Genomic DNA, 26,836 nt, shown 5'->3' with positions numbered 1-26,836 from the left:
TTGATTAGCGCGTAAATTATAGTATCGTAATGCTGCGCTTTTCAAAGATTTTTTTATACCTAAATGATCAAGAGAACCTCGTAATGCAGACTAGATGCCGTGTTGTAATAGCTCTGTGGTCTTCCTGCGTCCAAACGCTTAGAAGGAAATGGAGGTGTGAGAGTACTCCACGCCATCTGAAACAGTCCCGCGGCGCAGGGATCTATTCCGAGAAACGTATCAGTCGCAGTCGGGAAAATGACGTCCACATGCGATCCCAGCAGCGATTTTCGTCTCCGCGATTTGCATGTCACGCGTGCACCTACATGATGCCGGCGGAGGCATGGGACCAGCTCCCCACAATGATTTTGGTCGCCTGAACGATTTCAACCCAAGGTATAGCCCTGCTCTTAGATCATCATCTGGAAGCCCTTCAAGGCCCGTTGAGAAAATTCAACTTTGGTATTTCAGCTCGTCGATAAGCTCAACACAAGTCGTCGGGCGCACCCTTGCTTGCGGGATCGGGAACAACTCTTAGCGAGCACCCAACCTCGGCGCCTCAACCTCAGGCGAGAGTCGAAAAAAAGTACAAACCCCACCACTTATTCGACCTCCAAACTTCCCATCTCCTCACATATCCGCCTTCCTACCCCGGAATTTCCTCCCCTGCAGCTTCACAGTTCTAAGAGCAATAGATCTAGTGCCTCACGAAGCCCTACCCCATCGAATGCGCGCAACCGCTTGATCCCCGAGTACCGGCCGCAACCTCACAGCTCCACGACGACCGCAATGAGCTGGCTCCTCAACATCATGGCCGGCCCGCCGCTCCTGATAATATTCCTCCGCACCATCTCCATCATCCTGCCACGCAGGCTCGCGCAGCTTGCGTCCTTCGCCGCCTTTTTCCTCGCGTCCATGATCATGTTGGGCATCTGCGCCATGTACGGCGTCTTCGCCAGTATATTTCTGCGGATAATTGGATACGGGGGCCTTTCCCAGTGGACTGTGGCTCGCGCGTTCAAGTGGACAATGTGGCTGTCAACCGGCGTGTCTTTCGTTGTGACAGACAGCGGGAAGATCGAGGGCGGGCGCAGAGGTGGTGAGGAGGCATTGCAGACCCGGCCCGCCGTCTTCGTGGGCAACCATCAGACGTGAGTGCTCCTGTTATAATTTGGAATGAAACGCCCGCAGACATGACGCCTTTGGAGCGTTCAAGTCGAGCATCGGCCTACGAAGCTCTCGCAAAGCTACAAACAACCGTTTGGACCTGGAATCGAGAGCACGATACTAACGATACACCAGGGAACTCGACGTCCTCATGCTCGGCTGCGTCTTCCCCAAGTACATTTCCGTGACCGCAAAGAAGTCCCTCCAGTGGACGCCGGTCCTCGGCTGGTTCAGTGCGCTCTCCCTCACTCCCATGCCCGTATTACCCCGGCTAATCCCGTCTAGTGGCCCTGTCCAAGACCGTCTTCATCGACCGGGCGAACCGCACGACCGCGCGCGCAGCCTTCGACGGCGCCGCCAAGACCATGCACTCGGAGCGCCAATCCGTCTTCATCTTCCCCGAAGGCACGCGCTCCTACGCCGAGAAGCCCGAACTGCTGCCCTTCAAGAAGGGCGCCTTCCATCTCGCCATCCAGGCCCAGGTGCCCATCGTGCCCATCGTCACCGCCAACTACAGCCATGTGCTCAACGTCAAGAAGAAGATCTTCAACCCCGGCGCCGTGGACGTTAGCGTGCTGCCGCCGATTCCGACAAAGGGATTGACAACTGCGGACGTGGATGCGCTGGTGAAGAGGACGAGGGATGCTATGTTGGACGAGCTGATTCGGCTCTCGCATGTTTCGGGCACGGGGAATGGCGTGCCGCTTCCGAGGGCGTCGGGGAGAGACGAAGACGAGAAGGCTGAGCTGAGGAAGAGGTATTGATCTTGCATGGCGAGGCGTCGCGGGATGGGATTCGGAGTATGCGGCGTTCAGAACGGCACTATGGGAGATATCCATGGAGATGGTAGGACGGCGTTGTCTCGACTAGCATGTAGACTTGCAGCCCTGAGCAGCTTTGAGAGAAAACTCGGCATCGATAACTATATGTCGCAATGAAAGCATTTCCGTAGCTGGTACATCATGATGATGATGATGTTTTGATTTTCTCCGTCGTGACCGATGCTTCATCGATCCTAGATTCCCTTCTCCCTGCATCACCACCCACATACTTCCCACCTCCACAGGTTCAACGCCACACAACGCATCGCATACCCACACGCCTCCCTCCCACCAAAACCCACTCACTCACTCACTCACCCCGTTCTCCGCACTTATCTCGCTCCGCTTTCCTCCCCGCTCCCAGCGCCACCGCACGCCCTCAGCGCCGCCAGGCGTCCAGCTGCTTCTCCTCTACCCCAGCTCCCAGCATCTCTTTTGCTAGCGTGTCGCGGCCACCTTCTAATCCTCGCGCACTTCAACAGCTATTTCAACATCCAGAATCCCCACCCCCCGCCCCTCCACTCTTTCTCCAAGCCCAGCGCTTGCCTGTGCCTCGGATGGCCGGGCTGCGTGTGATCTGTACGTCGGTCAGGCAGTTGGGCTGGGCTGGCGATGATGCGTTGAGCATCGCAGCATCCCATGTATGAAGTGCGTCTTTGATTTGGACTGTACGGATTGCGCTGGACATGGTATGCTGCTTCATGGTGTTGTCGATATGCATGGGCTAGGTTGGGTTGGGTTGGGCTGCGTGATAGTCTTGTATTGTAGTCCTGCGGCTCCTTGCGCTCGTCGATCGACGGGCTGGCTGGCTGGCTGTAGAAAGGGGCGCCGCGAGCACGGAGAGCAGAGAGATGCTCGGGCTCTCGTAGAGCTCCAGCGCCTCTTGGCCCACTGGGGGTGGATGGGGCGGTTGGGCGTGGAGAGTAGGTAGCTGGAGGGAATGTGGACATGTGCTGTGCTGTGCTGGGCACTTGGGGTGTTGGACATGGCTTGCTTGCTTGAATTTGTGTCTGTGTCTGCTGGCGGGAGTGGCGAGATTTGTGGTGGGTTGGATAGATGGAGAGAAGTCTGCTTTTTTGATGCGTTTTGAGTGCCTGGCGAGAGCTGCGTGCTGCTTGCTTGTGCGTGCATGCGTGCATCACGTTGCCTTGCCTTGGGAAAGGTTCTCACTGAGCTGGTCTGGTCTGGTCTGGTCTGGTCTTTTCGTTTGCTAGATAGCTACCTGCATGGCTATGGCCTCGTGAGGGGGGTAGCTAATCTCTCTCTTTCTGTGTGATGTGCCGGAGGCAGGTCTGGGGAGCGGGGGGATTGAATAAGATCGCGGACGATATGGAGAGGGAAAGGAGAGTTTGAATAAAGCGTGGGTTGGGGTTGAAGATGCGGTGGGGGCCGTTGTAGAGGACGAATACTGGAGAGAAGAAGAATGATGGATTGATGGTTAGATTAGAATAGGCTGCAGGCGACGAGTTGAGCGAGCGACGCGCGCTATACTTTTTCCTTCACGACTTGTTACCGGTTGCTGGCTGGCGAAATGAGTTTTAAGCTGCATTTCCTGCGTTGGAAAGGAGACTCTCTTATGTGGTGTGCTGTCAATGCTCGTGAGGTATGCGTAGAGATTGAGAAAATGACTAGAGCCTGCATGCAGAACTTCTCCAACGGCGTTTGCAAACCGGTCACGCAGAACTCACATGACAGCCCTACAGCTCTCTCTCTCTCGAATTAGAACCCCCGTGCTTCTCTGTTCAAAGATAAGGAAAGGAAAGCATGCCGCCCTCCCCCTCGCCCCGTGACAAGCTCCCACGCACGCCGCTCCGTCACCGCGAGGTGCAGCAAACGCAAGCCCTCAGGTACAAAAGCTAAAGGTTTCCGGCGCAGTAGCTCAGTACCACCGCTTGGAGACAGGTAAGCGCCCTCCACTATGTCACCACCGAAGAAGAAGTCCCAGCCCAAGCCGGCTCCCAAGTCCACGGCGACGCGCGAGTACTACTCGGGCCAGGATCGACCGCTGGAAGGCGACGCGCATATCACTGCTCTGTCAGACTCCTCGCCGGAAAGAACGAAGAGCTTCCCCGCCTCTGGCTCGAAGACCACTGCCGCAGGTAAGGAGGATGACTTCGGCGTGGTGGCTGTCGACGAGGCGGAAGCGAGGGAGCAGGAGAAGGAGCGACGAGCCAGCCATCTCATTGTCGAGGAGGAGGATCTGGAGATTTCGCAAGCGATGATGGATCTGGACAGGGAGATGCGGCAGCAGGGGCTGAGCAATGAGGAGAGGGTGAAGCGGTTGGTGGAGTTGCGGGAGCAGATGGCGGGGAAGAAGCAGGAGGAGAGGGACAGGGAGATGAGGGAGAAGGGCAAGGAGTACGATAAGGAGTTCGATGAGATGGTGGGGAAGGGGAAGGGGAAGAAGATTTAGGAGATAGATGGGGAATTGGGGATACAGGTGGGGATAGATAGCTTGGCAGTGAATAGACACGGACGGCTCTAAGCCTAGGCTTAGGGCGTGCTCATTCCCAAACTGACCCTTGCGGACTAGGCGGAGAGTGGTGATGGAGTCGAATTGACGTTTGATGCAGTCACTTGAGTGGTGTATGGCAAACATCGCTGCGATGCTTCAACAAGCTCCCGGAGGATATAATTAAAGTTCGTAGTTTCCAGGTGGATGTAGGAGCTCATCGCTGCTCGCCAGAGCTAAACGGTAGCTAGTGGATATTTGGTGCGGGCTGGTTGTCCCGACCTGCATGGAGGTTGCGTATTGATGTGAATGAAGTCACTGTGCAGTTGTCGTACCAGAGTCCAAACGCACGGTGGAAGATCGAGACGAAGAATGAAGAAAAGGTGGGACCTAGACCGTCGTAAATTTAGCTCGATCCAATGCATCCCTCAGGCAATTCGCATCATCTTCCACATGCGTAACGAAATGCGAAACTTTCTTCTACTTCTTTCTCAGCCAGCATTGAAATCGCGCTGCTGCCTTGTCTCCTTAGGCCGAGCTAGACGCCATCTGCACGCGTCGTCACACCGCGTAAAGCACCTCGTATCAAAGCACGCAGTCACGGTATCAGGCGACACCGTGCCGGTTTCGTGTTCTGAGTCACTGGGCTAGGCGCGTCGCCAACCGAGCGCCACTGCGACGGTTCGGCCGTATCTCCAAAGAAACGCGAGAACATCGAGAGGGGTATAGAAGCCATTGAGACATATGGCTGAGGTCGATTAGTGATACGAGAGATTGAGGGGAATGCGGCGTTGGCCTGAGGGTGTATAAAGAGGGACAAAGAAGTCGGGCTGGGAACAGTCGTTTCTGAGCATCAGACCGTGATCTTGAGAAGCAATCTTCATCTTCCATCTCTTGTATGCTACTTTGCTGGTTTAGAGCCTCTTTTGCTGATACCACTGTTGACGGTCCCCTGCAGAAGCACCAACTTCACCGGCTGAGAGTAGTCATCCAAAGCGCCTCTCACACCAACATGTCCAACGAAGCGTCCGAGACTGGAGCCAAGATGCCGCCCACTCCGCAGGGCGCTCCTTGCTGGATTGAGATTCCGTCCGTGGAGCCAAAGAAGCTCAAGGCAAGTCCGCTCTCTTGATCGAGCGTCTGCAGCTGACGATGCAAAGGAATTCTATGCTGCCCTCTTTCCCGCGTGGAACTTCAGGAGTGCGGCTGAGGAGGATCCTGTGGTCCACTATACCTTCGCGCAGCCATCTGGTAAGTGATGTTTTTCTCTCTCCATTGTGTCCGGGATAGGGCTAAGGAAAGACAGGCCTCTCCGGAGGGATAATTAAGTTGCCGGAGGGCTGCACTCGCAGCGAGCATCCGATGGGCGTCGTAAGTGTTGCGTCCTCTGCCGAGTGACGTAGCGTGTGAGCTGACTGATGGGGAAGGGCTTCACCGTCTATTACTTCGTGGAGTCCGTTGATGAGGTATGTTGAAGAAGCGCTCTTGCTTCCTAAAGGTATGCTAACGTGCTATGTTCAGATTGAGAAGAAGATCTCTGAGCTCGGCGGTAAGAAGGTCTTGGACAAGACGGCTGAGCGGACCCATGGATGGTTTGCCAATTATGTTGACCCGGAGGGCAACAGGTTCGGCGTGTTTGAGGTCAATCAGGCAGATTCTGGGGCTATGTGAAGGTCATTAGTAGTAGGACTGCCCATGTGTGTATCGGCTGGGCGTGCGGGTCTGGATTGCTCGTTGTGCGCTGATGTGTGATGCGAGAGGACGGGCTTGGGTGTTTGCCGTTCAGATATGCAACAAATTGAGTCCAGCTATACTTTGCCGATGCGCCCCTCCCTTCATTCAACGTCATCTGTGAAGAATTGCGACAGTGGGCCGAAGGATGGTGATGCACGGAAGGCGGAAGATCCCCGCCAGATCTCATCCAGGATTGCCTTTCCCAAAGCGTGCACCAAGTCCGTGTCAAACAGCCTTCTCAGCGCCCTCGGATCCTTCAATATCCAGCAAAGGGTATTAATCTGCGCGTAGTTGCATATCTCTTTAACGCTCACAGCCCTCGCCTCTAAAAAGCACGGAATTCACTGCCTTTCCCAGGTGTTGAGTTGGGCCCTGCCGAGCCTCGGCATAGCAGCCAATCAGCGATCCCGGCGCCGCGGTGGTGGTTCGATGATCGGGTGGGAATTTTTTGGTGAGCACCGACCAAAAGCCGAAGAAGCACCTCTAACATACCCCACAGCCCCGACATCGTTCCGCACTCTGCGACCGTATATTTTGAGCGCGGGGCCCCAATTGGCACTGGAAGCACGCTGATATCAACCGCTTGATTGCTGTCGCGGCTTCCGCTCCTCCTCGAAAATGGTGTCTCCTACGGGCCCCGAAATGGTGCAGGGAGTCTACATCCCCTCCGCGCTGCTCCTGGTGGGAACGGCGATTGTGAAGAAGGAATGGCTACCATTCGCTGTGGTGCTCGCCGCGGTGTTGGGAGGCTGGAAGGTCTTCAGCAATGGTATGGAATCCTCGTCTGTCTTGCCTTAGGCGTCGCATCTGACACTCCTCTAGCTCCCCGCAAAGTGCTCAAGCCCAACGACTTCCAGCAATTCGAGCTGAAGGAGAAGACGATCCTCTCACATAATACCGCAATGTACGCCCCTCGCGATAACTAAGTTCAAGCCCAGATCTGACAACTCCCAGCTACCGCTTCAAGCTCCCGCGAGCCACCGACATCCTCGGCCTCCCCATCGGCCAGCACATCTCCCTCGCCGCCACCATAGCCGGCCAGCCGAAAGAAGTCGTCCGCTCCTACACCCCGATATCCTCCGACGAAGACAAGGGTTACTTCGACCTCCTCATCAAATCATACCCCACCGGCAACATCTCCAAGCATGTCGCGGGACTCATGGTCGGCCAGACAATGAAGGTCAAGGGACCCAAGGGCGCTATGGTATATAACCCGAATATGGTCAGGCATTTTGGCATGATTGCTGGGGGTACTGGCATCACGCCCATGCTGCAGATTATCAAGGCCATTATCCGCGGACGAGAGGCGGGCGATGCAACCGAGGTGGATCTGCTTTTCGCAAACGTCAACCCGGAAGACATCCTGCTGAAGGAGGACCTGGATACACTTGCAGCGAAGGATCCTAAGTTCAGGGTGCACTACGTGCTCAACAACCCGCCTGACAAGTGGGACGGCGGCGTTGGCTTCGTTACAGCTGACCTGATTAAGACGAAGCTTCCTGCTCCTGCGAAGGACGTCAAGATCCTCGTTTGCGGTCCTCCGCCTATGGTCTCTGCTATGAAGAAGGCAACTGAGAGCCTGGGCTATACAAAGGCACGCCCCGTCAGCAAGCTCGAGGACCAGGTCTTCTGCTTCTAAGCGTTAGGCAGTTGTGGCGAACTGAGAAGGAGATCTGGGGTTCCCGCTTCGGCTGTAAAGAGATAAAGAGGTGCCCTCAAATCATATGTCGACGGCATAAAACTTAGACTTCTGGTACGTTTGGTTTGCTACGGTAAAGGCTGCATGGAATGCGCCGGTTCCAGCATCATAGCGAAATACCATTTATAATTCATGAAATGTATTCCCAATTACTCCAGGCCCTTTTCCGATGAACGCCCGTTCAGCCCGGAACACCGCCCCACGCTGTTCTTCCCTCTCGGAACCTACTGCGGAAACATTCCGCCATCCACCGCGATGACCTTATTCGTCACATACGACGTCTTGATCATCCACAGCACCGTCTCAGCAACCTCATCCGGAGTACCCAGCCTCCCAACTGGAATTTCTACACCAACATTAGCAATTGAGCATCCAGGCTTCGCGACTAAAATGCACGTACTCTGCGCAAGCTCCTCCGAAGTCCCCGGCAGCATCTTCGTCTGCTCAATCAACGCAGGCGCCACCCCATTCACCGTCACCCCCTTCCTTGCATATGTCATCGCCAGCCAGTGAATCAGCCCATGCAGCGCGCTCTTCGAGCTCGCATAGTGCGGTCCGATGATGCCGCCCGTGATGCCAGCAACGCTGCTGATGAACACAACCCGGCCCCAGCCCTCGCCTTCCATGGCCGGCATGCACAGCTGGGTTAGCAGGTACGCGGAGCCGCAGTTGATGCGCCACGTGCGCTCGAAGTCCTCGATGGGCACGGCGTCGACGCTGTCGACGCCTGATTTCGCGGCGTATGTGCCTGCGTTGTTGACCAGGATGTTGGGCGGCCCCAGGAGCGAGACGATGTGCTCGTGCAGTTCGCGCACCTTGTTTTTATATCAGCTGGTGCTTCTGCTCCTGCCTCGTGAATCACGAATCATGAATCATCCGTCCTGAATGCGACGCTTCTCCTACGTCCTCAATCCCAAAGATATATCTCTTGCAGCAACACGCAACACGCAACAGCTGCTTTGAAAACTCTAAGGAAAAAAGATAGTACGAGTATCCGGTCCACGCACCTCATCGTAGTTCCCCAGATCCGCCCCATAGCACACGAACTTGCTCCCGAACACCGACACGTAGTCCTCCTTGAACTCCTCCAGCAGCGCCAGCGCAGCGTCCTGGTCCCACGCGTAGTGGATCCCGAGCGAGCAGCCCAACGCGGCGAGCTGGCGGCAAATGGCGGTGCCAATGCCGCCCGTCGCGCCGGTCACGAGGGCGATCTTGCCGCTGAGCGGGCCTTTGGCGTGGTCCATTGGGGGTTGGTTGGGGGTGGGTGTGCAGTGGGTGGGTGAGGCTGGGGGTTCAAGTAGTGGGTGAGGCTGGAGATGCGGCGGGGGCTGGGGTTAGTATGTACTTTGTTTGTTTGGTTGGTAGTGCTGGTTGGTGGTTCGATGGAGGTCACTTGATCTGATGCGATTGCGGGGTGGAGTGAGGGAAGGTTTAGCCGAGTGCGTGATAGGAGCTTCCCCGCTTTGATTGGCGGTTTGAGGGCTGGAAGGGGATGGCGTGCGGCGATATCTTACTGTCACGTGGAGAGAAGTATAAGGCGTTCATGCGACGTGGGTTGGCTTGGAGTCAGCAATTCTGACTCTGCTTGAGGCGGTTTTGTCGAAGTGGATTGTTTGAAGACGGCGACGTCGGGCTTCTGACGTCATACGAACTGGCTGGAGGAGTCTCGTATATCAATCCATTAGGACGAGCGAGCAATCGAGTCCCATACACCTTTGTAGTGGTTCTAAAGAGAAACTTTGGAAGGAATCTGGTGTATCGTGAACCCAAGCCAACATGGCCCATCTCACGCGGGAAGAAGTGCTTCGGACGGGCGCGCCCGCCCCAGAATACCGAAAGGTGAACATGTCCCTACCGCACGCCTCATTTATCAAGCAATCCCCCTTCCCATCCGCTAATCTTCCATACCCATCCATACTTACTAACATCTACCAGGCCTATGAAGCGCGCCCCATAGACCTCCAGGGGAAAAACATCTTCGAGACCCGCGCCAACCGCGCAGCGCACCTCCAGAAACTACGCCATCTGTATCCGATCCCGGGTCCTATTCCTGATGAAGTTGTCGAGACGATGCATGATGTGCCCACACGAGATGGCTCGTCTATCCGTGTCAGGGTCTATCAGCCTGTGAGGGGCCCGCCGGATGGAGGAAGCCCGCTGGTTATGATGTATCATGAGGGAGGGTGGAGCATGGGCGATCTTACGGATGAGGATCTGAATTGTAGGATGTTTGCGCGGGATTTGGGATGCGTTTGTGTGAATGTAGAGTACCGGTATATATGCAGCACGCCGCACTCTTGGTCACAGGTCACATAAGGGACTAACTGCCAGCAGACTCGCCCCCGAGCACAAATTCCCCACCGGCGTAAACGACTGCTGGGACGCCCTCAAATGGGCAACCGCCAACGCCCCAACCCTCAAAGCAACACCCACGCGCGGCCTCATCGTCGGCGGCGCCTCAGCCGGCGGCAACATCGCCGCCGTCCTTGCCCTCCACTCCCGCGACACCCACCTCTCGCCCCCCATAACCGGGCAATATCTCTGTGTCCCCGCGCTGCTCCCGCACGAAAAGGTCCCCGCGCGCTTCGCCCACCTCTACAAGTCGCGCTTCGAAAGCACATCCGATCCCGTGCTCAAGCGCCTCAATGCGTCCGCTATCGTTGAGATCTACGGCCCGGATAGCAATTCGCCGCTCTGGGACCCGTTTAATCATCCTAAGGGCCATGCGGGCGCGCCGAAGGCTTTTTTTCAGGTTGGCGGGCTGGATCCGCTGAGGGATGAGGCGGTGCTGTATGATCGGGTGTTGAGGGAGAGTGGGGTGTTGACGAGGTTTGAGTTGTATGGTGGGTATGGGCATATGTGGTGGACTAATTATCCGACGCTGGACAGTAGTAAGAGGTTTGTGGAGGATACGTTGAGGGGGATGAAGTGGCTGCTTGAGGATTGAGAGCGGTGGGGCGGGTATTAGTCCCTGGGGTAGAGGAAAACAGAGAGTTTTGCTGCAGACCGTATCTGCAGAAGAGTGACTCGGTAGATCGGGTAGCGGCAGACAAGTGAGCTCCTATTTCAGTCTCAAATCGGCACGGCGTAGTTTTGAGTCCGGGCTTCTGGGTCTAGCGCTCCCATTGCTTCAAGCTTCCAAATATGCCACCTCCTAGACTACTGACTGAATCTCAAACGCGGTACTGCGGCATAGCACAGGAGGCACAGCACACCCAAGCTGACTTGGTATTCCGGATGAATCGACGTCGCTGTGCCGCATCCAAAGGCGCTCGACAACATGAATCCGCCTTAAAACCATATCAAGCCACCTCCCCCGCGCACCTTCCTTGGAGTTCAGCTTTCTCTTTCCTCCTACATCATGGCGTCGGACGGCCAATCCGAACTTTTGAGGCTCGCCCAAGAAGTCCACAACCTCACCTCCTCCCTCGTCACCCATCTTTCCCAATCCAACCTCCCCGAACCCAACTTCACGCCCTCCTCCCCCGAAATCCCCCACTCGTCGACCTACAAAGCGCTCCGTGCCCAGCTAAACGACGCCGCCTCTGACCTTCTCCTGCTCGTGAACGGCCCGCGCATCGAAGCCTGCAGATTCGTGTGCTCGCACAACGACCTCGGAGCCTACCAGCTCGCCTTCGAGTTCGACCTCATCCGCAAGATCCCCCAGGAAGGCAGTATCAGCCTGGCCGAACTGTCCGGGCAAACCGGGGTCGATGAAGATCGCCTTGGACGCATCCTACATCTGCTGTGCAGCAGGCGGCTGTTCGCGGAGCCGGAACCTAACCGCTTCGCGCACACGAGCATGACGGTTATCTACGCGCGCGACGAGAATGTCAGAGCTGCAGGGGCGTACCAGTTGGACGAGCAGATGAAGGGCTCGGTGGAAGCGGCGCGGAGTTTTCAGGAGGGGGCGAAGAGTGCGTTTGAGCAGAGGCATGGCGGGCCGATGTTTGAGTATTATCAGAGGTTTCCTGAGAAGGGGGCGAGGTTTGCTTCGGCTATGAGGGGGATTAGCAAGTGTGAGTTTGTCTGGAGGCGGTTTTTGACTGGTGGGAGAGAGAGAGGGAGATTGACTGACTGACTGGTGCAGTGCATAGGCAGATCACTGAGCTGGAGAATGGGTATGCGTGGGGTGATTTGAAGGACAAGAAGTTGGTTGATATAGGCGGAGGTAGTGGGCATGTGAGCATTGCGCTTGCGCGGGTGAGTAATGCGCTCCTTTGCATATATGCTTTTATCTTCTCTACCATTCTCAATGGCTTGATCACAGAAAACTGACCAACCAGCCAGGCCTTCCCCAACCTGCACGTCGTGGTACAAGACAGCAACGCCGCCATGCTCCAGCAAGCCCAAGCCACCCAAGACCTCAGCGACATCAAGTCCCGCATCTCCTTCGCCGAGTACGACTTCTTCACGCCCCAGCCCATCGCCAACGCAGGCGCGTATCTCCTGCGCCAGGTGCTCCACAACTGGGGCGGCGACGACTGCGTCCGCATCCTCCAATCCATTATACCAGCCCTGGAGAAAAGCGCCCCGGGCACGCCGCTCCTTATCAACGATAGCATTATCCCCGCGCCGGGCACGACGACGCGGTTTGAGGAGCATGTTATTAGGCAGATTGATGTGTTGATGATGTTTTCGCTCGGGGCGAAACAACGGACTGAGGCGGAGTTCCGGCGGTTGCTGGAGAGAGCGGATTCGAGGTTTGAGGTATGCTGCATGATTCGAGCCACCGTGTAATTGATCTTGCTAATTGCTTTTCGTGCAGATTGTGAGAGTCCATATGGGGCCGATGGCTTTGCTCGAAGTCCATCTCAAGACATAGGGCAGGCCGGTAGTAATGTGTGAACAGCTGAATGGCGATGGTTCTGCTCTCTGTGGGGGTTGTAGAGTGGCTGCGGCACTACGCGTAATAGAAGACCTAGGTCGGACTCACAAATTCGTCCGCAGACAGCTCTATCCTACAGGGGACGAAATTGTTCTCATTCTCATTCTCATAACACTGGGTTGGGTTTCCAGTCAGGATCCGTCTTCAGCGACTCTGCAGTCTCCTTATACACGTCGTACGCATGCTTCTCACAATCAAAGTTCAGTATCCAGTCCAACCGCGGCAGCTTCACGCTCTCCGGGTTCTTCCGCACGTAGTCAAAATCCGCCTTGTGCCATGCATCGCGGTTCGTAACGCCTGTTCTCTGCGTTGCTAGCACGCGCGGGTATCGTATCTTCTCGTACGCGCGAATCGCTTCGGGCACGTTGTCCTTGCCCGCGAGTTCAAGACAGACGGCGGCTGTCACGCCGTCTTCCATGGATTGCGAGGCGCCTTGGATGGAGGTCGGTAGGAAGGGGTGCGCGGCATCGCCAATGAGTGCGATGCGTCGCTTGGGGCCTATCCAGGTAGGGAGAGGGTCGCGGAAGACGAGCTTCCAGTCCACGAGACGGTCTTCGGGCGTCGCCCGGATAATGGCGTGGCAGATGGGTGCCCAGTTGGGGATGGCTTTCACGGCTTCCTCGATGTAGCCTGGCGCGGACCAGCTTTCTTCTACGTCGGCTTCGTCCTATCTCAAGTTAGCCGGTCGGGCTCTGCAAAAGAACACATGAGGATCCGTACCTTGTGCGTCAGGACCCAGCTCATAGCGGTCCCATTCTGCAGCGTCGCAACGAGGAAGTGGACATCCGGACCCAGCCATCCGACATGGTGGTCGGTGTTCGGATCGGCTAACCACGCAGTCAAAGGATCCTCCTTCAACTTCTCGGTCCCCATCCACGCCCTGTACACCGCATACCCGGAGCTCTTCGGCTTATCTTCGAAGCCCAGCACGATCGTCCTCGCCAGACTCCTCACTCCGTCTCCGGCGAGCACCACATCGCCCGCGATTTTCTCCCCATTGACCACAACGCCGGCTTCCGTGTCCGTCTCGAAGTACTCTTGCACCTTGGAGCTCAGTCGGATGTCCACGCCTACGCTCAACGCATGGTCCCACACCACCCCGTGGATCTCCCCACGATGGCCGTTGAAGCGCTTCCCCCATTCCGCCTCCGCATCCCACACCTGCCGGCACAGAAACTCATCGTCGTAGGTGCGGAAGTCGAGACCTGATCAGAGTATCAGTTCCCCATGAAAGCTGTGATACGAAAAGTTGTCATTTACGAACCGTCAGAATGGTGGCACTTGGGGTCCAGCTTCTCCTCGACGCCCGGCCATGAGCGGAAGATGCGCCCGCTGTTCGAGCCGAAGGAGATGATGTCGCCGAGCTGCCGACGCGAGCTGTTGCCTTCGAAAAGAATCACGTCGAAGCCTCGCTTGCGGCATTCGATGGCGGCCGTGAGCCCCGCGAAGCCGGCGCCCACGATGAGGACTTTGAGAGGCCTGCTGGAGTCTTCCACGGAGCTCATGCTGGGAGAGGAAACTGGACGGGGGGCGAGATGTGTGACAAGCGCTTTTTGGAACTGCGTGTTGCGTTTATTAACCCCGCGCTTTTATCCTGGGACGATGCTGTGGATGACCTGGTTCGGGAAGATGATCTGCTGCATGCAACGAAGGGTAATCCGACATTGATCCATGGTCAATGCCGAGTACATATAGCTATACGATCTGAATGGCCCCAGAGCAGTCGGCTGAGTGGTCGTCCGATGCTTGTGGAGGTGTGGAGGCGCGGTCGTCCCTGCCCAGACTGCCCCGCGCAATTGCCGAACGCGTCGGCTATTATCACTCCGACTATGCTAGCGACCACAACCAGACATGATATTGAAGAATCATGAAACCCATTCAATTCTCTATACATAGTTCGTTTGGAGGCTTCTCAGTATGACAGCATAGCCGACAAGACTTCAGCGAGTCGTTCTGTTCTGCCCACACCGGCCCTTCATGGCGGACGAACCTCCTCCCGCCCTGCGTCTACCCCACATCGCCATCGCGACGCAACGCGGAAAAGGGCGCCGCCATCTCAGCCCGTAGCGCGTCTGCGCAACTGCCGAGCGTCACGTTGAGCTCGGCTCGGTCGCCGGACGTCTATGCGCCCGCGTGAAGAAATGTGTAAGTTGCAGCATCTCCCCTGGGTTCTTTCGTCCAGTCTCGTATCGTTCCCCAACTCACAACATGGCTCTAGAATCAATCCTCCACTGGCCGCCGTACGTGTGGCTATCACTCCTCCTCGCCATCCCCGCCGTTACGCTCCTCCATGATGTCTGGGTATGGATGAGGATGCCCCCCGGCCCGACCCCGCTTCCGTTCGTTGGCAACAAGCTGCAGCTGCCGAAATCGCGGCCGTGGATACAGTTCCAGAAGTGGTCGAAGGCCTATGGACCTATCTACACCATATGGATTGGCAGGAAGCCGACCGTGATCGTCTCCGATCCCGTCGTTGCGGTCGACCTGATGGAGAAGAGGAGCACCAAATACTCCTCGAGACCGCGCATGGTCGCCATGGGAGAGATCCTGTGGGACGGGGCTACCGTGCTGGTGCAGCCATATGGCAAGGAGTGGACAGTTCGACGGAAGCTGCTGCACCAAGCTTTGACTCCCAAGGCGCTCAGACTGTACAAGCCTGTGCAGACCGCGGAAGCGTCGCGACTGTGCTACCAGCTTCTCCAAACCCCGGCCGACTGGGAGAAGCTACTGGAGCGGTTTACCTCGAGCATTGTTTTCTCCGTCGCCTACGGCCACCGCATCGATTCTCTGAACGCCGAGGTCATCCACCAGAGATTCAAATTGATGCATTATTCAGCATCCTTGAACGTACCGGGCAAATACATGGTTGAATCCTTCCCGATCCTAAAGCATGTTCCGGATGCCCTTGCCCCCTGGAAAGCTGAGATCAAGGCCCACGGAAGGGAAGAGGCGGCCGCGAACATGGCCCTGGTCGACGTTGTACGCTCCGATATTGCTCGAGCCAAGACCCGCGGCGATGACATCCCCGACTCCCTATGCAAGCTTCTTCTGGAGCTGCGAGAGAAGGAGCACATTCCCCTATCAGAGCGTGACTTCTCTTTCATCCCAGCGTCTCTCTTTGGTGCCGGCTCAGATACCACCGCATCTACGCTCTGTACGGCCTTCCTCGCTTTGACTACGCATCCGGAGACTCTACATGCCGCACATGAGGAGCTAGACGCCATTATTGGGAATTCGAGGACCCCTACCTTCGACGACGAATCCCGTTTGCCGTATCTCCGCGCCCTGGTCAAGGAAGTGTTGCGCTGGCGTCCGGTCGCCGTGCTTGGAGGGACACCGCATGCTTCCACGGAAGACGACTACTATGAAGGCTACTACATCCCCGCCGGCACCACTATTCTCGGGAACTCGTGGGCTATCAACCTCAATGAGGAGTACTATCCCAATCCCCATCACTTCAATCCCGCCCGATTTCTCGATACCGTTCTTGCCGAGAAGGCGAAATCGCCAACGCCCGAATCTGGCAAGCCGCACCCAGCCAAATCAGGCCACTCATCCTTTGGATGGGGAAGAAGGATCTGTCCGGGCGCCGACCTGGCTGCGAATAGTCTGTTCATAGCGCTCTCGAAGCTTCTGTGGGCTTTTGATATTCTGCCGCTGAAGGGCGTCAGATACGATATATTTGCATATACCGAGGGTTTCAATATCCGTCCGAGGAAGTTCGAGTGTGAGATCAGAGTTAGGAGTGAGGCGCACAGGGAGGTTCTGGAGAGAGAGCTGAAGGAGGCGGAAGCGGTTTTGGAGAGGTTCACACCGTTTGGCGAGTAGACGCTTCGTCTAGAGATTTAGCAGGTACGCACATAAGAATCGATACGTTTCAGGCTTTGCTGATGGGTGCCGTACGAGGCTGTTTAGCGTGCGGTTCGCACTGACTTCCCCAATGCGTCATGATCGAAATTAGCATTCTTCCGAAGGCCTTTACTCAAGGTAAATGCCAGCTGTTAGTGCTTACGAGATGAAGTAACCCCCTCAGCTATGAATAAGCACTGCTTAGTTAGCCACTGTCCGCCTAATGCCTGCTGGTCTAACGAGAGATTATGGGTCTTTGACACTCGGAACCGCGAGTAGAGTCGATCGTCGGATATCCGGAGAACAGGACGCAGTGGGAGAGTTCTACATATCTATTCGGTATTCCGCTTCACGACTGATACCCCGGACCAATATGAACCTTGCAGTTCTAGACCTCGTTGGTGGGTTTTGTTTTGGAATCGTTCTTAGGACCCTGCGGCATAGTGACGGATCGTGCTCATGTTTGTGTCTGACTCGCATAGACTACACCGACTACACCGCTGTCTATCACGGCTACAGCTGGCCACCACATAGAAAGAGCTACGCCATATTCTGTACACTTGGAGGTCCTCGAGTGTATTGTCCTCATATCTCCGCCTTCCCGCGCGGGTGAGGCACAGCTTACTTCGACCAACATGTCCCGCTCGTGCAACCTTGGACAACATTGCACCTACCGTTGAAACGGCGCAGTCCGTTATTAGCGGCTCGACTACCCGAAAGTTGATTCCTCTCTCCTCTTGTCTCACCTTTACCTTCGTCCACCGTCTCTCCTCACTCACACTATATTTATCACATCTTGAACTCCAAAACTCGGGCCCAAAAGGTCTAACCTTTGCACCACCTTGGACTACTGCGCACCTCTCATCTGCAAGTCTAAAGCTTGTGAACTTTACACTACACCTACCACCGACAGCGACATATCATAATGGCAGCAAACACCAACACCAAGACGCCCAACCAAGCCAATCCCTTCTCCCTCCCGCCACGCTACGAGATCCGCAAGCTCGGCCCCGAGCACTTCCCATGGGCCAACGCCATCGTCGTCCACAGCAACCTCTTCCACTCCCCGGTCTGGCCGAACCTCTACCCGGACAAGCTCACCGAGCGCGCCCACGCCGCCTACGAAGCCGGCGAGTATCTCTGGATGCATCAGATCAACAGCGGCATGTCCTTCGGCGTCTTCGACACCGCGTACACGTTCAAGTGCGCCGAGAGCAAGGCCGCAGGCGGCAAGCTGTACTGGGACAAGCGTGAGCCGGGCATCCAAGACACCCAGGGACTGAAGGCCGAGGGAATGCGACTGCTTGAGCAGATGGACTTCCCGCTCGTCAGCGTCGCGCTGGCCTACGACGCCGCAAACCCGCTCGACATGGAGAAAATGGGCCCGCTGATGGCGGCCATCCCGCACTTTGGCCTCCTGTACCACATTCTCGCCACGCGCGACACGCGGGACCCCGCCTCCTGGCAGCCCAAGGCGCACGGCGAGGTGCTCCTCCGCAACGCGACGTCAACGCGTCACGACTACGAGGGCGAGGGGTTGATGGCTGGACTGGCGCGCTGGCTGATGCGCGAGTCGGACGCGAGGGGCTACCGCGGCATTCAGATCGAGTGTGTGAACGATGCGGTGGACCATGTCTGGTCGAAACCGCCGAGCCCGTACGAGGGCATCTTGGTCAGCGAGTTCCACACGGGGACCTGGAAGGATGAGGAGGGCAATTTGGCGTTCGCGCCGACGTCGCAGCGGGTCACTAAGGTGTACGTGGACCTGAAGCCGAAGGCTTGAGGAGTGTGTGAGGGTTTGTGGAGTGCGGCGATGCTCGAGGCATGCAATGGGAAGGGTGGGTTGGACTACTCGAATGCTCTCCTCTCGTTGGGCGAAATGGTCTAACAGCCCTCACAAATTTAGCAATAGGATTCCGATGCACCAATGAAATCAAAACCCGCTACCAACATACCCTATCGCATTCATCGTAAAAATGCCATCACAGCGATAGTAGTCGCACAATTACATACACGGCTAGCCCACATTCCATTGCGCAGTAAGTGGCGCGAAACCACGTCTCAAAACCCGAGCCCTCGTACCACAACTCTCCGCCGCCTTCTCCATCCGGTTACCCACCCAAGACACGCCGAGCCCATCCGTACCTGGCTCGTCCACGAATAGCAAGGCCATGACGCTCGAACACGAGGCGATCTGCAAGGAAGACCGCAGATCGGGATATAACGCGGGAGGAGCCGCGTGTGGGAATACGGATGCGGTTGGAAACGACCTTCCTTGTTTCAAGACCGTGCTGGTATCGGGGACGATTATTCGAACAGGATGGGGAGATTGAGCGCCTTGGTTGCCTGCGCCGAGAACGCGTGGTACTGTTGGATACCTATACGGGGGCGCCGAGCGAGCTATACGGAGCCGTTGACCTCATCTCTACGGAGGCGGTGATGAAACGGTTGGGGCGAGTGCATCGGCGTAGGCAGGCTGTGCTCTTTGGACTGGACTGGCTCGTATTGTTTGGGTATAAAGACGCTGCATCATTCCAATCTGTGAGTGCTTCCACGCTTGAGATTACCCCGTAGTTTTGCATTGAATCGTCTCAAGCACTCTCACTATGCAACTCCACTCCATCTTCCTCACGCTCCTTGCCTTGAAAGGCGTCAAAGCAGCTGTGGACGAGCCTTGCTACGGCGCGAATGGAGTAGCCGGTCAGTTCAGTCACTCTCCACACAACCATCCTTTTCCATAGCAAACAAACAAACATGCCCTCGCTCACACCAGCAAAACAAACAGGCGTCTGTCTCTCCTCCTCAGCCTGCTCCGCCTCGGGCGGCACCAGCATCAGCGGCGCCTGCCCCGCCGACCCCGCCGACGTAAAGTGCTGCAGCAAGCCGTCCTGCGGCTCCAGCCCTGGCAACTGCCGCTGGAGCAGCGACTGCGCCGGCAGCTCGCTGTCGAACCTCTGCCCCGGCCCCGGCGGCTTCAAGTGTTGCCAGTCCAGCGCGCAAGGCTTTGGTGGCTACGCCGCGCCCGCAATCCCCGCCGTTGGATCTTGCACGCAGACGGCCGTTGATGGCGCGAAGAAAATCGTTGCTGCGTTCCCGGGACGCGTGCGCCAGGTATATTGTATCCGCGACTGTGCGTGCGGATCTGGCAGTGATCATTGCTGCGGGAAGGCGACGGATATGATGTGCTCAGATGCCGGTGGTGTATGTCCTGCCCTACATGCTAACCCCCTTGCCTTCCTTCCTTCCTTCCCTCTCCGCTGTTCTCTGCAGAGCGCTTGAACTAACACTCCGCTACTCTCTCCAGACGCCCACCATCTCCGGCCGCGAGATCGCAGAGTGGGTCATGAACAACCGGGGCTCGCTGAACCTCAAGTATGTCATCTGGGGCCAGCGCATCTGGAACCCCTCGCAGGACGGCGTCAAGGCCTGGACGTCGTGGAGGGCGATGGAGGATAGGGGTGATGTGACGCAGAACCACTGGTGAGTTGAGACTTCGAGGCCTGCGGCGAGAGAAGTGTTGGATTGAGCTGACGGTTATGTGTAGGGATCATGTGCATGTTAGTTATAACTAAGTGGAAGGGGATAGGGGAGGGGTAGTAGCGGATGTGGTCGTGGAGCTAGGTTTGAAGCAACGCGGTTATGTTTTATGAAATAGTTGTTGACTTACGTAGCTGCTGCAGAGTATAGACACTCCTTTATGGCTGTGACTCCCGATCGCGGCTATTCTCCATACCATCATCGCGCTCTTCAATACCTGGAAGCACGCACATATCACTGTCCTCGGACCCATTATCGTGTGCACGCTACCGGTCGCTTTAGCCCGCCGTCAGTACTCTACGAAAGCGTTGAACGGCTTCGGTGGTATAAACCGTCGCCTCACTGAGATTTCCGTTGCTACGCCGCACCATGTGCTCAGTCAATCGGTGATTCGAAGGTATGACTACGCAGGTGACCTACTCAGAGTCAGCCATCAGTTATAATCACTCAACTGCTTCCTTTACACACCGAGGCGCAGAGACTCCGTTTCCGAAGACTGCTGCATGTTCTCGTAGACGGGCATTAAACAACTTCTCGATCGCGTCCTCCCAACCTCTCATCTTTCATACTCTTCTCGCGCAATCGCACACTTGCTAAAATCCGATGGAATCAGAAACACAGTTTCTTTTGTGTCGCCTCACACATCACGGTTCGTGCTTCCAGGGCATCCGTTCCCACTGACTGTATAAGATGCGTAGCATAGCACTCACACCCCGACTCTTCCTCCTCCGCGAGCGACCCGGCCATAACTCTCAAATGACGCTTCCAATGGCTCTGAGCCATAGCGTACGCAAAGGGTATAAATACCTTACTCTGCATCTCCCTTCTTCTTTGCAATGCCCTCCATCCACAACTCTCAACAAGCAAGCTACCCACCCAGACACCAAGCAATACTCTAGCTAGCAAGATTCCAAACTCCATTCCCCAGCCAAAGCCAGCGACAGCATCCTCCCAAGCCAGCCCATCCACCTATCCGCAAACCACGCGCACACCCAGACAGACAGACACGGCTCCCCTGCCTTCCCCTCCAGCCAGCCAGCCCGCCCAAGCCCGCCAACTCCCACCAACCCCCAGCCAAGCCCAACAAACAGCATGTGCACCCACTACGTCCGGGCCTGCAAAACCTGCAGCTACCACGCAGAACTCTGGGGCCTGTGCCCCAAAGCAATGCACTGGGACGACCTCTGCAAACCTGCCAACAGATGCGATATACCGTGTACGACGGAACAGCCCTGTCGGTATTACCACGATGAGACGCCGCTTGAAGCGGAAATCGAGAAGAAGAACAAAGAGGCGGGTACTACGGTCGAGACGCCGACGACGCCGCCTGCGTCTGCGTCTAAATAGTAGCCAGCCGGGGGTTTGGGAGATTTCCTGAGGAAGAGGGGGGGGGGGGAAGAGAGAGTGGTAACGGACGGGTTGGGCGGAGCGAGCGGCTTTCGGTTTCTTCTTGAGAGCATTTGGTTTGGCGATTTCAGGGTGCAAACGTAGTGATAGACGGGTTAGGAGTAGAGTAGAGTAGAGTAGAGTAGCGGCCTGCGGTTTCTTTCGTTGTAACTTTAGATAGTACTCAGTAGTTCTCTAGGTAGCTTTTGCCACCTGTCCTGTGTTGCAGTTAATAAATCTCCACTTCTTCTCATACTATCCCTACTCCGACCTATGCTCACGTACCTAAGCAAGAGTGGATTACTATAGCAGCTAGCGCATGTAATAGAAGGGTAAAGAGAATTATAGTAAGCTCTAAACTTTACCTAATTTTTGTACAATATGTTTAGTGTAATTACTTTTCCCCCTTTCTCCGCTATAAGCTATAGCAAAACCGAGACAATTATGCGCTGAGAGCAACGGAGGTGTCGTAATAGCTGCTATACTGGCGGGAATATGTAATTTGTATTAATGAGAGTATAGGAAAGTATTGGGTATGTATACGCTTTTAGTGAGTTAGATGGGGAGGTTTATGGGGAGGCAGAATGGGGTAGGAGGGAAACCGCGGTAAGGGCGGTGGCGAAGTCGGAGATAAGGTACTATTGATGGACTGGTCAAAGATGGAGATAGGATGGAGAGATGTACTGGGCTGGGTTAGCGCATTCGGCAATAGAGTATGCTATATCGACTTTCATCGGGAGGGTCCAAGAAACCTTGGAAGGCTCGAGTGGACAAAGTAAAACATTACTCACCTGACAGCAGCGAAACTTCATGTTCAATCTACACCAACGACATGGCCACGCTGCTTGCAATCGTAATGAGCGTACGTTAACATCACACTTCTGCACAGGATTTTCCGACCGCAGTCAAACATTCATAGACATTATCATTACATGTCAGCCAGTAGCCATCATCCAGCTACCGCAGCTCAAGCTCATTCGCCTCTCCGATAGATCGTCCCATTCCCCGTAAAGTTCCCCGACTGCGTCGTAAATGCCTCCGTGCTACTAAAGTCCTTCACGCGGCCGAGCAGAATCTCCAGCATGCGGTACGCAGTCCCCGCCGTGTATCCAGGGAGCTCGTGGCCGGCCAGATGCGCGGTGTAGAACATGAGCCCGCGCTCAGAGTGCCAGACGCCCGACACACCCGCGCCGGCCAGCGCGCCGCCGTTATACTCGGGGTGGTACGGCGTGTAAGCTGTCTTATTGGGATACGTCTGGAAGCCTTGCACGCCGTTCCAGGTCATGTTCTGGATGGCGAACAGGGTGCCGTTGGTGGTGAGGATCATGTCCAGGTCGCCGGAGCCGATGATGGTGTTGTTCGTGTGCTCTATGACGCGCTGGAGGGAGCCGTCGCGCGCGGGGCCCGGCGACGTGTCGCCGGCGTCGCTCGAGGCGTTGCCGTTGCCGAACACGTTGATGTCGGTGCACTGCATCCAGTTGGTGCCCACGACGGCGTGGAGCGCTTCCTGCACGTCGGTGCGGTTGAAGTAGACCTGGGCGCCGGGCGGCTGGTAGTCGCCTGTGTTGATTATGCCGAGCTGGGAGAAGGGGTGCGGGCATGTTTCGGTGATGTGGTAGATGTTGAAGCAGGGGTTCACCTCGAGAAGACCGCTGTAGAAGTTGTCGAACATGTCGCAGGTATAATTCGGCTGGTAGTACGGATCGGGAAGTACTGGGAAGGGACCTGCGGGAGGAGGGAATTGGAAGTATGTGTCCCAGTAGTCGGCGTAGCCGCACTCTTGTTGACGCTGGCGCATCTGCTCCATGAAGGTGTCGTTCAGGAAAGTGAGCGCTTGCCAGTACTCGACGAAAGGGAGAATGACGACTGAGCACGGTTAGCGTCTGTGCTAATACTGGTGTGTGACTACATACCTTGCTGCTGCATGGTCTCATCGCCAATGATGGGGTCGTTGATGGAGATACCAGCAAGATTGAAGTATTCGGTATCGTTCGCCTGGATAAAGCCGTCCGCGATATACGGAACGTAGTACCCTGCGTACGATTCGCCAGTCACATACGTCTTCCAATTTTGCATCTCGAATGTGGATATAAACTGTTTCCAGAAGCCCCGGAATTCGGTTGCCAACTCGACTTCGTCGGTGATGTTCGGAGTCCCTTGAGAATAGCCAACTCCAACGGGCTGCTCGACCCAGATCATGTTCGTCAAGTTTGTCCAGCTGTATGGATTCTGGACAGGCGCAGCGGTTCCTGACATCCAGGTGAAGGGGCCATTTTCCGTGAGGAGACCGCTCAAGGAGCTGCAACCGGGGCCACCGTTGAGCCTGAGGCTGTTAGCATGAGAATTACAGGACGGCTCTTGAGAAACATTACCAGATAACGACCTCCTCGGGAGTCTCAGATAGGGTTGACGGAAAGAACCTTCAACTATTAGCCGCTAATTCAATCCTAATCGCTCCGACATTACGTACCAAAAGAAAAGCTTGCGAGTCTCATCAGGGTCGTCCGAAATGGGCAGTAATCCTGCGTACGACTCGCCGACATCAAACGGAACTTCAGGGATACCGCTGCCATTAACGGCGAATGCTATAGAAGCGTCAGCGGGATTCTCAGGCCATTGAAGCTTCACATACCCTCGGTCTTGTCGGTCAGGAAGCGAGACGCCCGCTTCTGAAGCTCTGGATGCTGGAAAGGTTGCCTCGCCAGACGCTTCTCGATCGTTGGCCTGGCTTTGTTGAAGACATTGCGCTTGTGAGGAGAGCTACCGGCCAAAGCCGTAGAAGCGCACAGCAGCGAGCTGAGGAGCGTCAGTGAGAGCTTCATCGTGCAATTGACCAGACGAAAGCAGGCAGCGACAGACCGGCAAAAAAAACTGGGTGCCCATCCGTATTTCAAGAGCTACATGACGGCATTGATTCACGAGGGATCCCTAGCTCTTTACCAGGAACAGCAGGTGTTTTTGGCTGAATAGCGGCGAAGCTCCGGCCGGCGGGGATAGGAGCAAGCTTAGGACGCTTAACGGCTATGCGGGAGGCGGACTCGTGTTGATGACCAGCAGAAGAGGCAAGTAGACGAGGAGCGGCCAGTAAATGCTGGTACCGCTGTGTGATGACGAAGCGCAGGTACCGATGAAGGGCCATACACCTTCCTCGCAGAGTATAGCGCATCCGTGATATCAATGCCCCAAACACCCGACACCCTTGCCTCGTCGGCGGGGGAGTTTGTAAAAGCCGCAGCCCCATTTGATAAAGCCCGAACTAGGCGTTTCTCCGTGCGGGATACTGAAGATCAAGCTCGATAAGCCTCGGTTGCAGGACGCTTGTCAGTGCTTGTTTCCCAGTGTTTCCTTTCGCTTCCTGGTGGAGGGGTGAGATATGGAATCACCAAGCGCAAAGAGGAAGGCAGCAAGTATAATGGAAGACAGTAGGAATGACGTGGAAGCACGCGAGTTATGCTCGGGCTGCAGATGCTGGTATCAAATTGGATGACTGCGTTACCACCCACGAAAACGACGACGCAGGATCTGACTCGGAGGAGCTATTCGCGCGAAACATCAACTGCCGTGCGAGTGAACTGGTGATTGCGAGGGGTAGAAAGCGGGAAAGAAGGCGAGATCTAGGCGGCCCTCAATGTTTGCGCGTTGTGAGGAGAGACACTGTTGGGGACGTTGAAGATGATGGCATCCACAAGTCCGCGTGGGAGAACGTGCACCGTGGCGCACACGTGCGGCCCATTTCGAGCCACCAGCCTCACGAGCGCTCAATAGCAACCGTAACGGCAACAGCACTCAATTGAACGCGAGTTGTACTGTTTAACAGCGAATTCTTAGATTATGAAGAAACCAGCAGAGGAATTTCCGCCCGATTCTTTACCTGCGATCGTGCCACGCGTGCTTCCCTCCCTCTCGTCCCATGCGCTCCTCCTGTCGATCTAAATGTAACAGCTCGGAACATCTTATCACCCCAGAAGCATGACACCGCTACACCTTTCCGATCAAGCAGACCTCAGCTGGCCAGTAATACGACGGAAGCGATGATCTCATAAGGCTGTGGCTCACCGGGCAGTGGGCTGACGCGGCCGCCGACACAGCCGCACTGGAACCCTCATCATCAGATACCGCGACGCTCAAGAGCAGCGCATCTCCACACCCAAGACTGACATCCAAGACTAACGTCAGCGAATACTGAACCACACGCCCCGCTGTCTCATCCCTTACAGTAGAAAGCCACAATGGGCCTACCCACAACCCCGCAAGACGCAGCCCCGGCCTACGACGACGTCGTGCACGACCACCCCGTCAACCAATTCCCGCCCTCCGGATCATCATCAGGCGTAAGTCAGCACTCACTCTCATATTCTCCGTGCGCCCCGGCTAATGCGCATTGCGTGCCCAGTACGCCGTCGTACCGCAGGACGACGACCTCGAGCAAAACGCCGGGTCGCACAACCACACCTCGCGCGGCGCTACGCCCGCACCACCGCAGGGCGGCAGCGGCTTTTCCCACGCTCTGACGCGCATCTTCGAGCCAAAGCCGCACACGCACTGCGAGCAATGCGACGCGCAGCAGGCCGCGAGGGAGCGGCGCGAGAATGAGCGGCATTGCTGCGCTATGGTCGCCGCGACGTTCATGATGGCGTTTATCTGCACCATGATCCTTGGGATTGTTGTCGCGAGCGCCATGGCGAAGGCGAGGAGGCATATGCACGACGATTGAACGACGTTGAGGTCAGTCCGATAGCGAGGCGTTGGACGGTGGTTGTTGGCGTAGCGCGCGTGCGTCCGTGGCGGCTAGCTTTCGCTCTGCGAGAGGAGGGCATGGTGTACGCTGAAGCTCTATGATAGAGTGAGCTCCGATTGTCTGCTTGAGAGAGGTTACCGTGTTTTTCTTGGATTGGCGTCTTTGCAATGGGTCACTGATACCAGCTGGGTAGCACATTCTCTTCGTTTAGAACGTCTCTGTTTAGTCAACCTCTCAGGCTTTACATCATCACGTCGAGTCCTGCTCAATCACTTCCTATCATTATCCATCGCGCTCCTCGTGCCATTCCTCATATCTCCAAACTACCGGCCATCAGCAGTAGTGCTACCTACCCACCAACAACCATCCAGAACTCCTTCCCAATCCAGCGCCCACCAGCACGAACGAACGCAGAACCACACTTCACCCGATAAGCAAGCACATCTCGGCAAACCCCTTCTCGGCCCTTTCGGCATCGATCCTCTCTCGCCGTTATTGCGCTCCCCACACTGCCGCGGTGCAGAGCCCTGGTTTCTGGGGTTCGGAACGTCAATCTACCGGAAATGCAATATCGCGATGCACGTTC

General features: G+C 56.1%; 14 protein-coding genes across 14 annotated transcripts; 9 read left to right on the top strand and 5 right to left on the bottom strand.

Annotated features, from left to right (window-relative positions):
* The first annotated feature begins 362 nt into the window (after window positions 1-362).
* BU26DRAFT_538643 (acyltransferase-domain-containing protein) lies at window positions 363-2,105 on the top strand. The gene is made up of 4 exons (XM_033831466.1): window positions 363-565; window positions 675-1,130; window positions 1,282-1,379; window positions 1,432-2,105. Exons 2-4 carry the CDS (start codon window positions 769-771, stop codon window positions 1,908-1,910), a joined length of 939 nt encoding a protein of 312 aa, XP_033686633.1. The 5' UTR covers window positions 363-565; window positions 675-768; the 3' UTR covers window positions 1,911-2,105.
* A 40-nt stretch (window positions 2,106-2,145) lies between these two features.
* On the bottom strand, window positions 2,146-3,255 carry BU26DRAFT_240582 (uncharacterized protein). The gene has a single exon (XM_033821007.1). The coding sequence runs from the start codon at window positions 3,104-3,106 to the stop codon at window positions 2,450-2,452; it is 657 nt and encodes a 218-aa protein (XP_033686632.1). The 5' UTR covers window positions 3,107-3,255; the 3' UTR covers window positions 2,146-2,449.
* Window positions 3,256-3,672: 417 nt separating this feature from the next.
* Window positions 3,673-4,802, bottom strand: BU26DRAFT_240565 (uncharacterized protein). Its single transcript, XM_033821006.1, has one exon. It carries the CDS (start codon window positions 4,564-4,566, stop codon window positions 4,003-4,005), a length of 564 nt encoding a protein of 187 aa, XP_033686631.1. The 5' UTR covers window positions 4,567-4,802; the 3' UTR covers window positions 3,673-4,002.
* Window positions 4,803-5,164: 362 nt separating this feature from the next.
* BU26DRAFT_516415 (uncharacterized protein) lies at window positions 5,165-6,240 on the top strand. The gene is made up of 5 exons (XM_033828327.1): window positions 5,165-5,533; window positions 5,580-5,670; window positions 5,726-5,790; window positions 5,847-5,885; window positions 5,941-6,240. The coding sequence occupies exons 1-5, from the start codon at window positions 5,432-5,434 to the stop codon at window positions 6,088-6,090; spliced, it is 447 nt and encodes a 148-aa protein (XP_033686630.1). The 5' UTR covers window positions 5,165-5,431; the 3' UTR covers window positions 6,091-6,240.
* Window positions 6,241-6,629: 389 nt separating this feature from the next.
* On the top strand, window positions 6,630-7,996 carry BU26DRAFT_538642 (NADH-cytochrome b5 reductase 1). Its single transcript, XM_033831465.1, has 3 exons — window positions 6,630-6,922; window positions 6,976-7,057; window positions 7,108-7,996. Exons 1-3 carry the CDS (start codon window positions 6,772-6,774, stop codon window positions 7,790-7,792), a joined length of 918 nt encoding a protein of 305 aa, XP_033686629.1. The 5' UTR covers window positions 6,630-6,771; the 3' UTR covers window positions 7,793-7,996.
* BU26DRAFT_516413 (3-oxoacyl-reductase) lies at window positions 7,887-9,416 on the bottom strand. Its single transcript, XM_033828326.1, has 3 exons — window positions 8,860-9,416; window positions 8,253-8,667; window positions 7,887-8,198 (listed from the first exon to the last, which is right to left on the bottom strand). The coding sequence occupies exons 1-3, from the start codon at window positions 9,094-9,096 to the stop codon at window positions 8,077-8,079; spliced, it is 774 nt and encodes a 257-aa protein (XP_033686628.1). The 5' UTR covers window positions 9,097-9,416; the 3' UTR covers window positions 7,887-8,076.
* BU26DRAFT_516412 (alpha/beta-hydrolase) lies at window positions 9,357-10,893 on the top strand. The gene is made up of 3 exons (XM_033828325.1): window positions 9,357-9,691; window positions 9,788-10,125; window positions 10,187-10,893. The coding sequence occupies exons 1-3, from the start codon at window positions 9,629-9,631 to the stop codon at window positions 10,797-10,799; spliced, it is 1,014 nt and encodes a 337-aa protein (XP_033686627.1). The 5' UTR covers window positions 9,357-9,628; the 3' UTR covers window positions 10,800-10,893.
* A 228-nt stretch (window positions 10,894-11,121) lies between these two features.
* On the top strand, window positions 11,122-12,904 carry BU26DRAFT_516410 (O-methyltransferas-like protein). Its single transcript, XM_033828324.1, has 4 exons — window positions 11,122-11,871; window positions 11,943-12,055; window positions 12,143-12,562; window positions 12,621-12,904. Exons 1-4 carry the CDS (start codon window positions 11,214-11,216, stop codon window positions 12,675-12,677), a joined length of 1,248 nt encoding a protein of 415 aa, XP_033686626.1. The 5' UTR covers window positions 11,122-11,213; the 3' UTR covers window positions 12,678-12,904.
* BU26DRAFT_240507 (putative monooxygenase) lies at window positions 12,710-14,330 on the bottom strand. The gene is made up of 3 exons (XM_033821005.1): window positions 14,005-14,330; window positions 13,461-13,945; window positions 12,710-13,407 (listed from the first exon to the last, which is right to left on the bottom strand). The coding sequence occupies exons 1-3, from the start codon at window positions 14,243-14,245 to the stop codon at window positions 12,847-12,849; spliced, it is 1,287 nt and encodes a 428-aa protein (XP_033686625.1). The 5' UTR covers window positions 14,246-14,330; the 3' UTR covers window positions 12,710-12,846.
* A 604-nt stretch (window positions 14,331-14,934) lies between these two features.
* Window positions 14,935-16,717, top strand: BU26DRAFT_240495 (cytochrome P450). Its single transcript, XM_033821003.1, has 2 exons — window positions 14,935-16,592; window positions 16,647-16,717. The coding sequence occupies exon 1, from the start codon at window positions 14,949-14,951 to the stop codon at window positions 16,566-16,568; it is 1,620 nt and encodes a 539-aa protein (XP_033686624.1). The 5' UTR covers window positions 14,935-14,948; the 3' UTR covers window positions 16,569-16,592; window positions 16,647-16,717.
* A 641-nt stretch (window positions 16,718-17,358) lies between these two features.
* On the top strand, window positions 17,359-18,607 carry BU26DRAFT_240503 (uncharacterized protein). Its single transcript, XM_033821004.1, has one exon. The coding sequence runs from the start codon at window positions 17,515-17,517 to the stop codon at window positions 18,370-18,372; it is 858 nt and encodes a 285-aa protein (XP_033686623.1). The 5' UTR covers window positions 17,359-17,514; the 3' UTR covers window positions 18,373-18,607.
* A 588-nt stretch (window positions 18,608-19,195) lies between these two features.
* BU26DRAFT_602161 (uncharacterized protein) lies at window positions 19,196-20,168 on the top strand (the record flags this gene model as incomplete). Its single annotated transcript, XM_033835326.1, has 4 exons — window positions 19,196-19,289; window positions 19,375-19,790; window positions 19,894-20,069; window positions 20,134-20,168. 4 exons carry the CDS (start codon window positions 19,196-19,198, stop codon window positions 20,159-20,161), a joined length of 714 nt encoding a protein of 237 aa, XP_033686622.1. The 3' UTR covers window positions 20,162-20,168.
* A 2,317-nt stretch (window positions 20,169-22,485) lies between these two features.
* On the bottom strand, window positions 22,486-24,334 carry BU26DRAFT_561432 (serine carboxypeptidase-like protein; the record flags this gene model as incomplete). The annotated part of the gene is made up of 5 exons (XM_033832908.1): window positions 22,486-23,378; window positions 23,426-23,835; window positions 23,885-23,932; window positions 23,983-24,097; window positions 24,145-24,334. The coding sequence occupies 5 exons, from the start codon at window positions 24,332-24,334 to the stop codon at window positions 22,486-22,488; spliced, it is 1,656 nt and encodes a 551-aa protein (XP_033686621.1).
* A 1,407-nt stretch (window positions 24,335-25,741) lies between these two features.
* BU26DRAFT_561431 (uncharacterized protein) lies at window positions 25,742-26,226 on the top strand (the record flags this gene model as incomplete). The annotated part of the gene is made up of 2 exons (XM_033832907.1): window positions 25,742-25,843; window positions 25,906-26,226. 2 exons carry the CDS (start codon window positions 25,742-25,744, stop codon window positions 26,224-26,226), a joined length of 423 nt encoding a protein of 140 aa, XP_033686620.1.
* Between the last annotated feature and the right edge of the window lie 610 nt (window positions 26,227-26,836).

Source organism: Trematosphaeria pertusa (assembly GCF_010094035.1).
Source record: "Trematosphaeria pertusa strain CBS 122368 unplaced genomic scaffold BU26scaffold_4, whole genome shotgun sequence".
Classification (NCBI taxonomy): Eukaryota; Fungi; Ascomycota; class Dothideomycetes; order Pleosporales; family Trematosphaeriaceae; genus Trematosphaeria; species Trematosphaeria pertusa.
The sequence above is the reverse complement of the archived record's forward strand: the minus strand, read 5'-3'. Positions and strand labels throughout refer to the sequence as shown.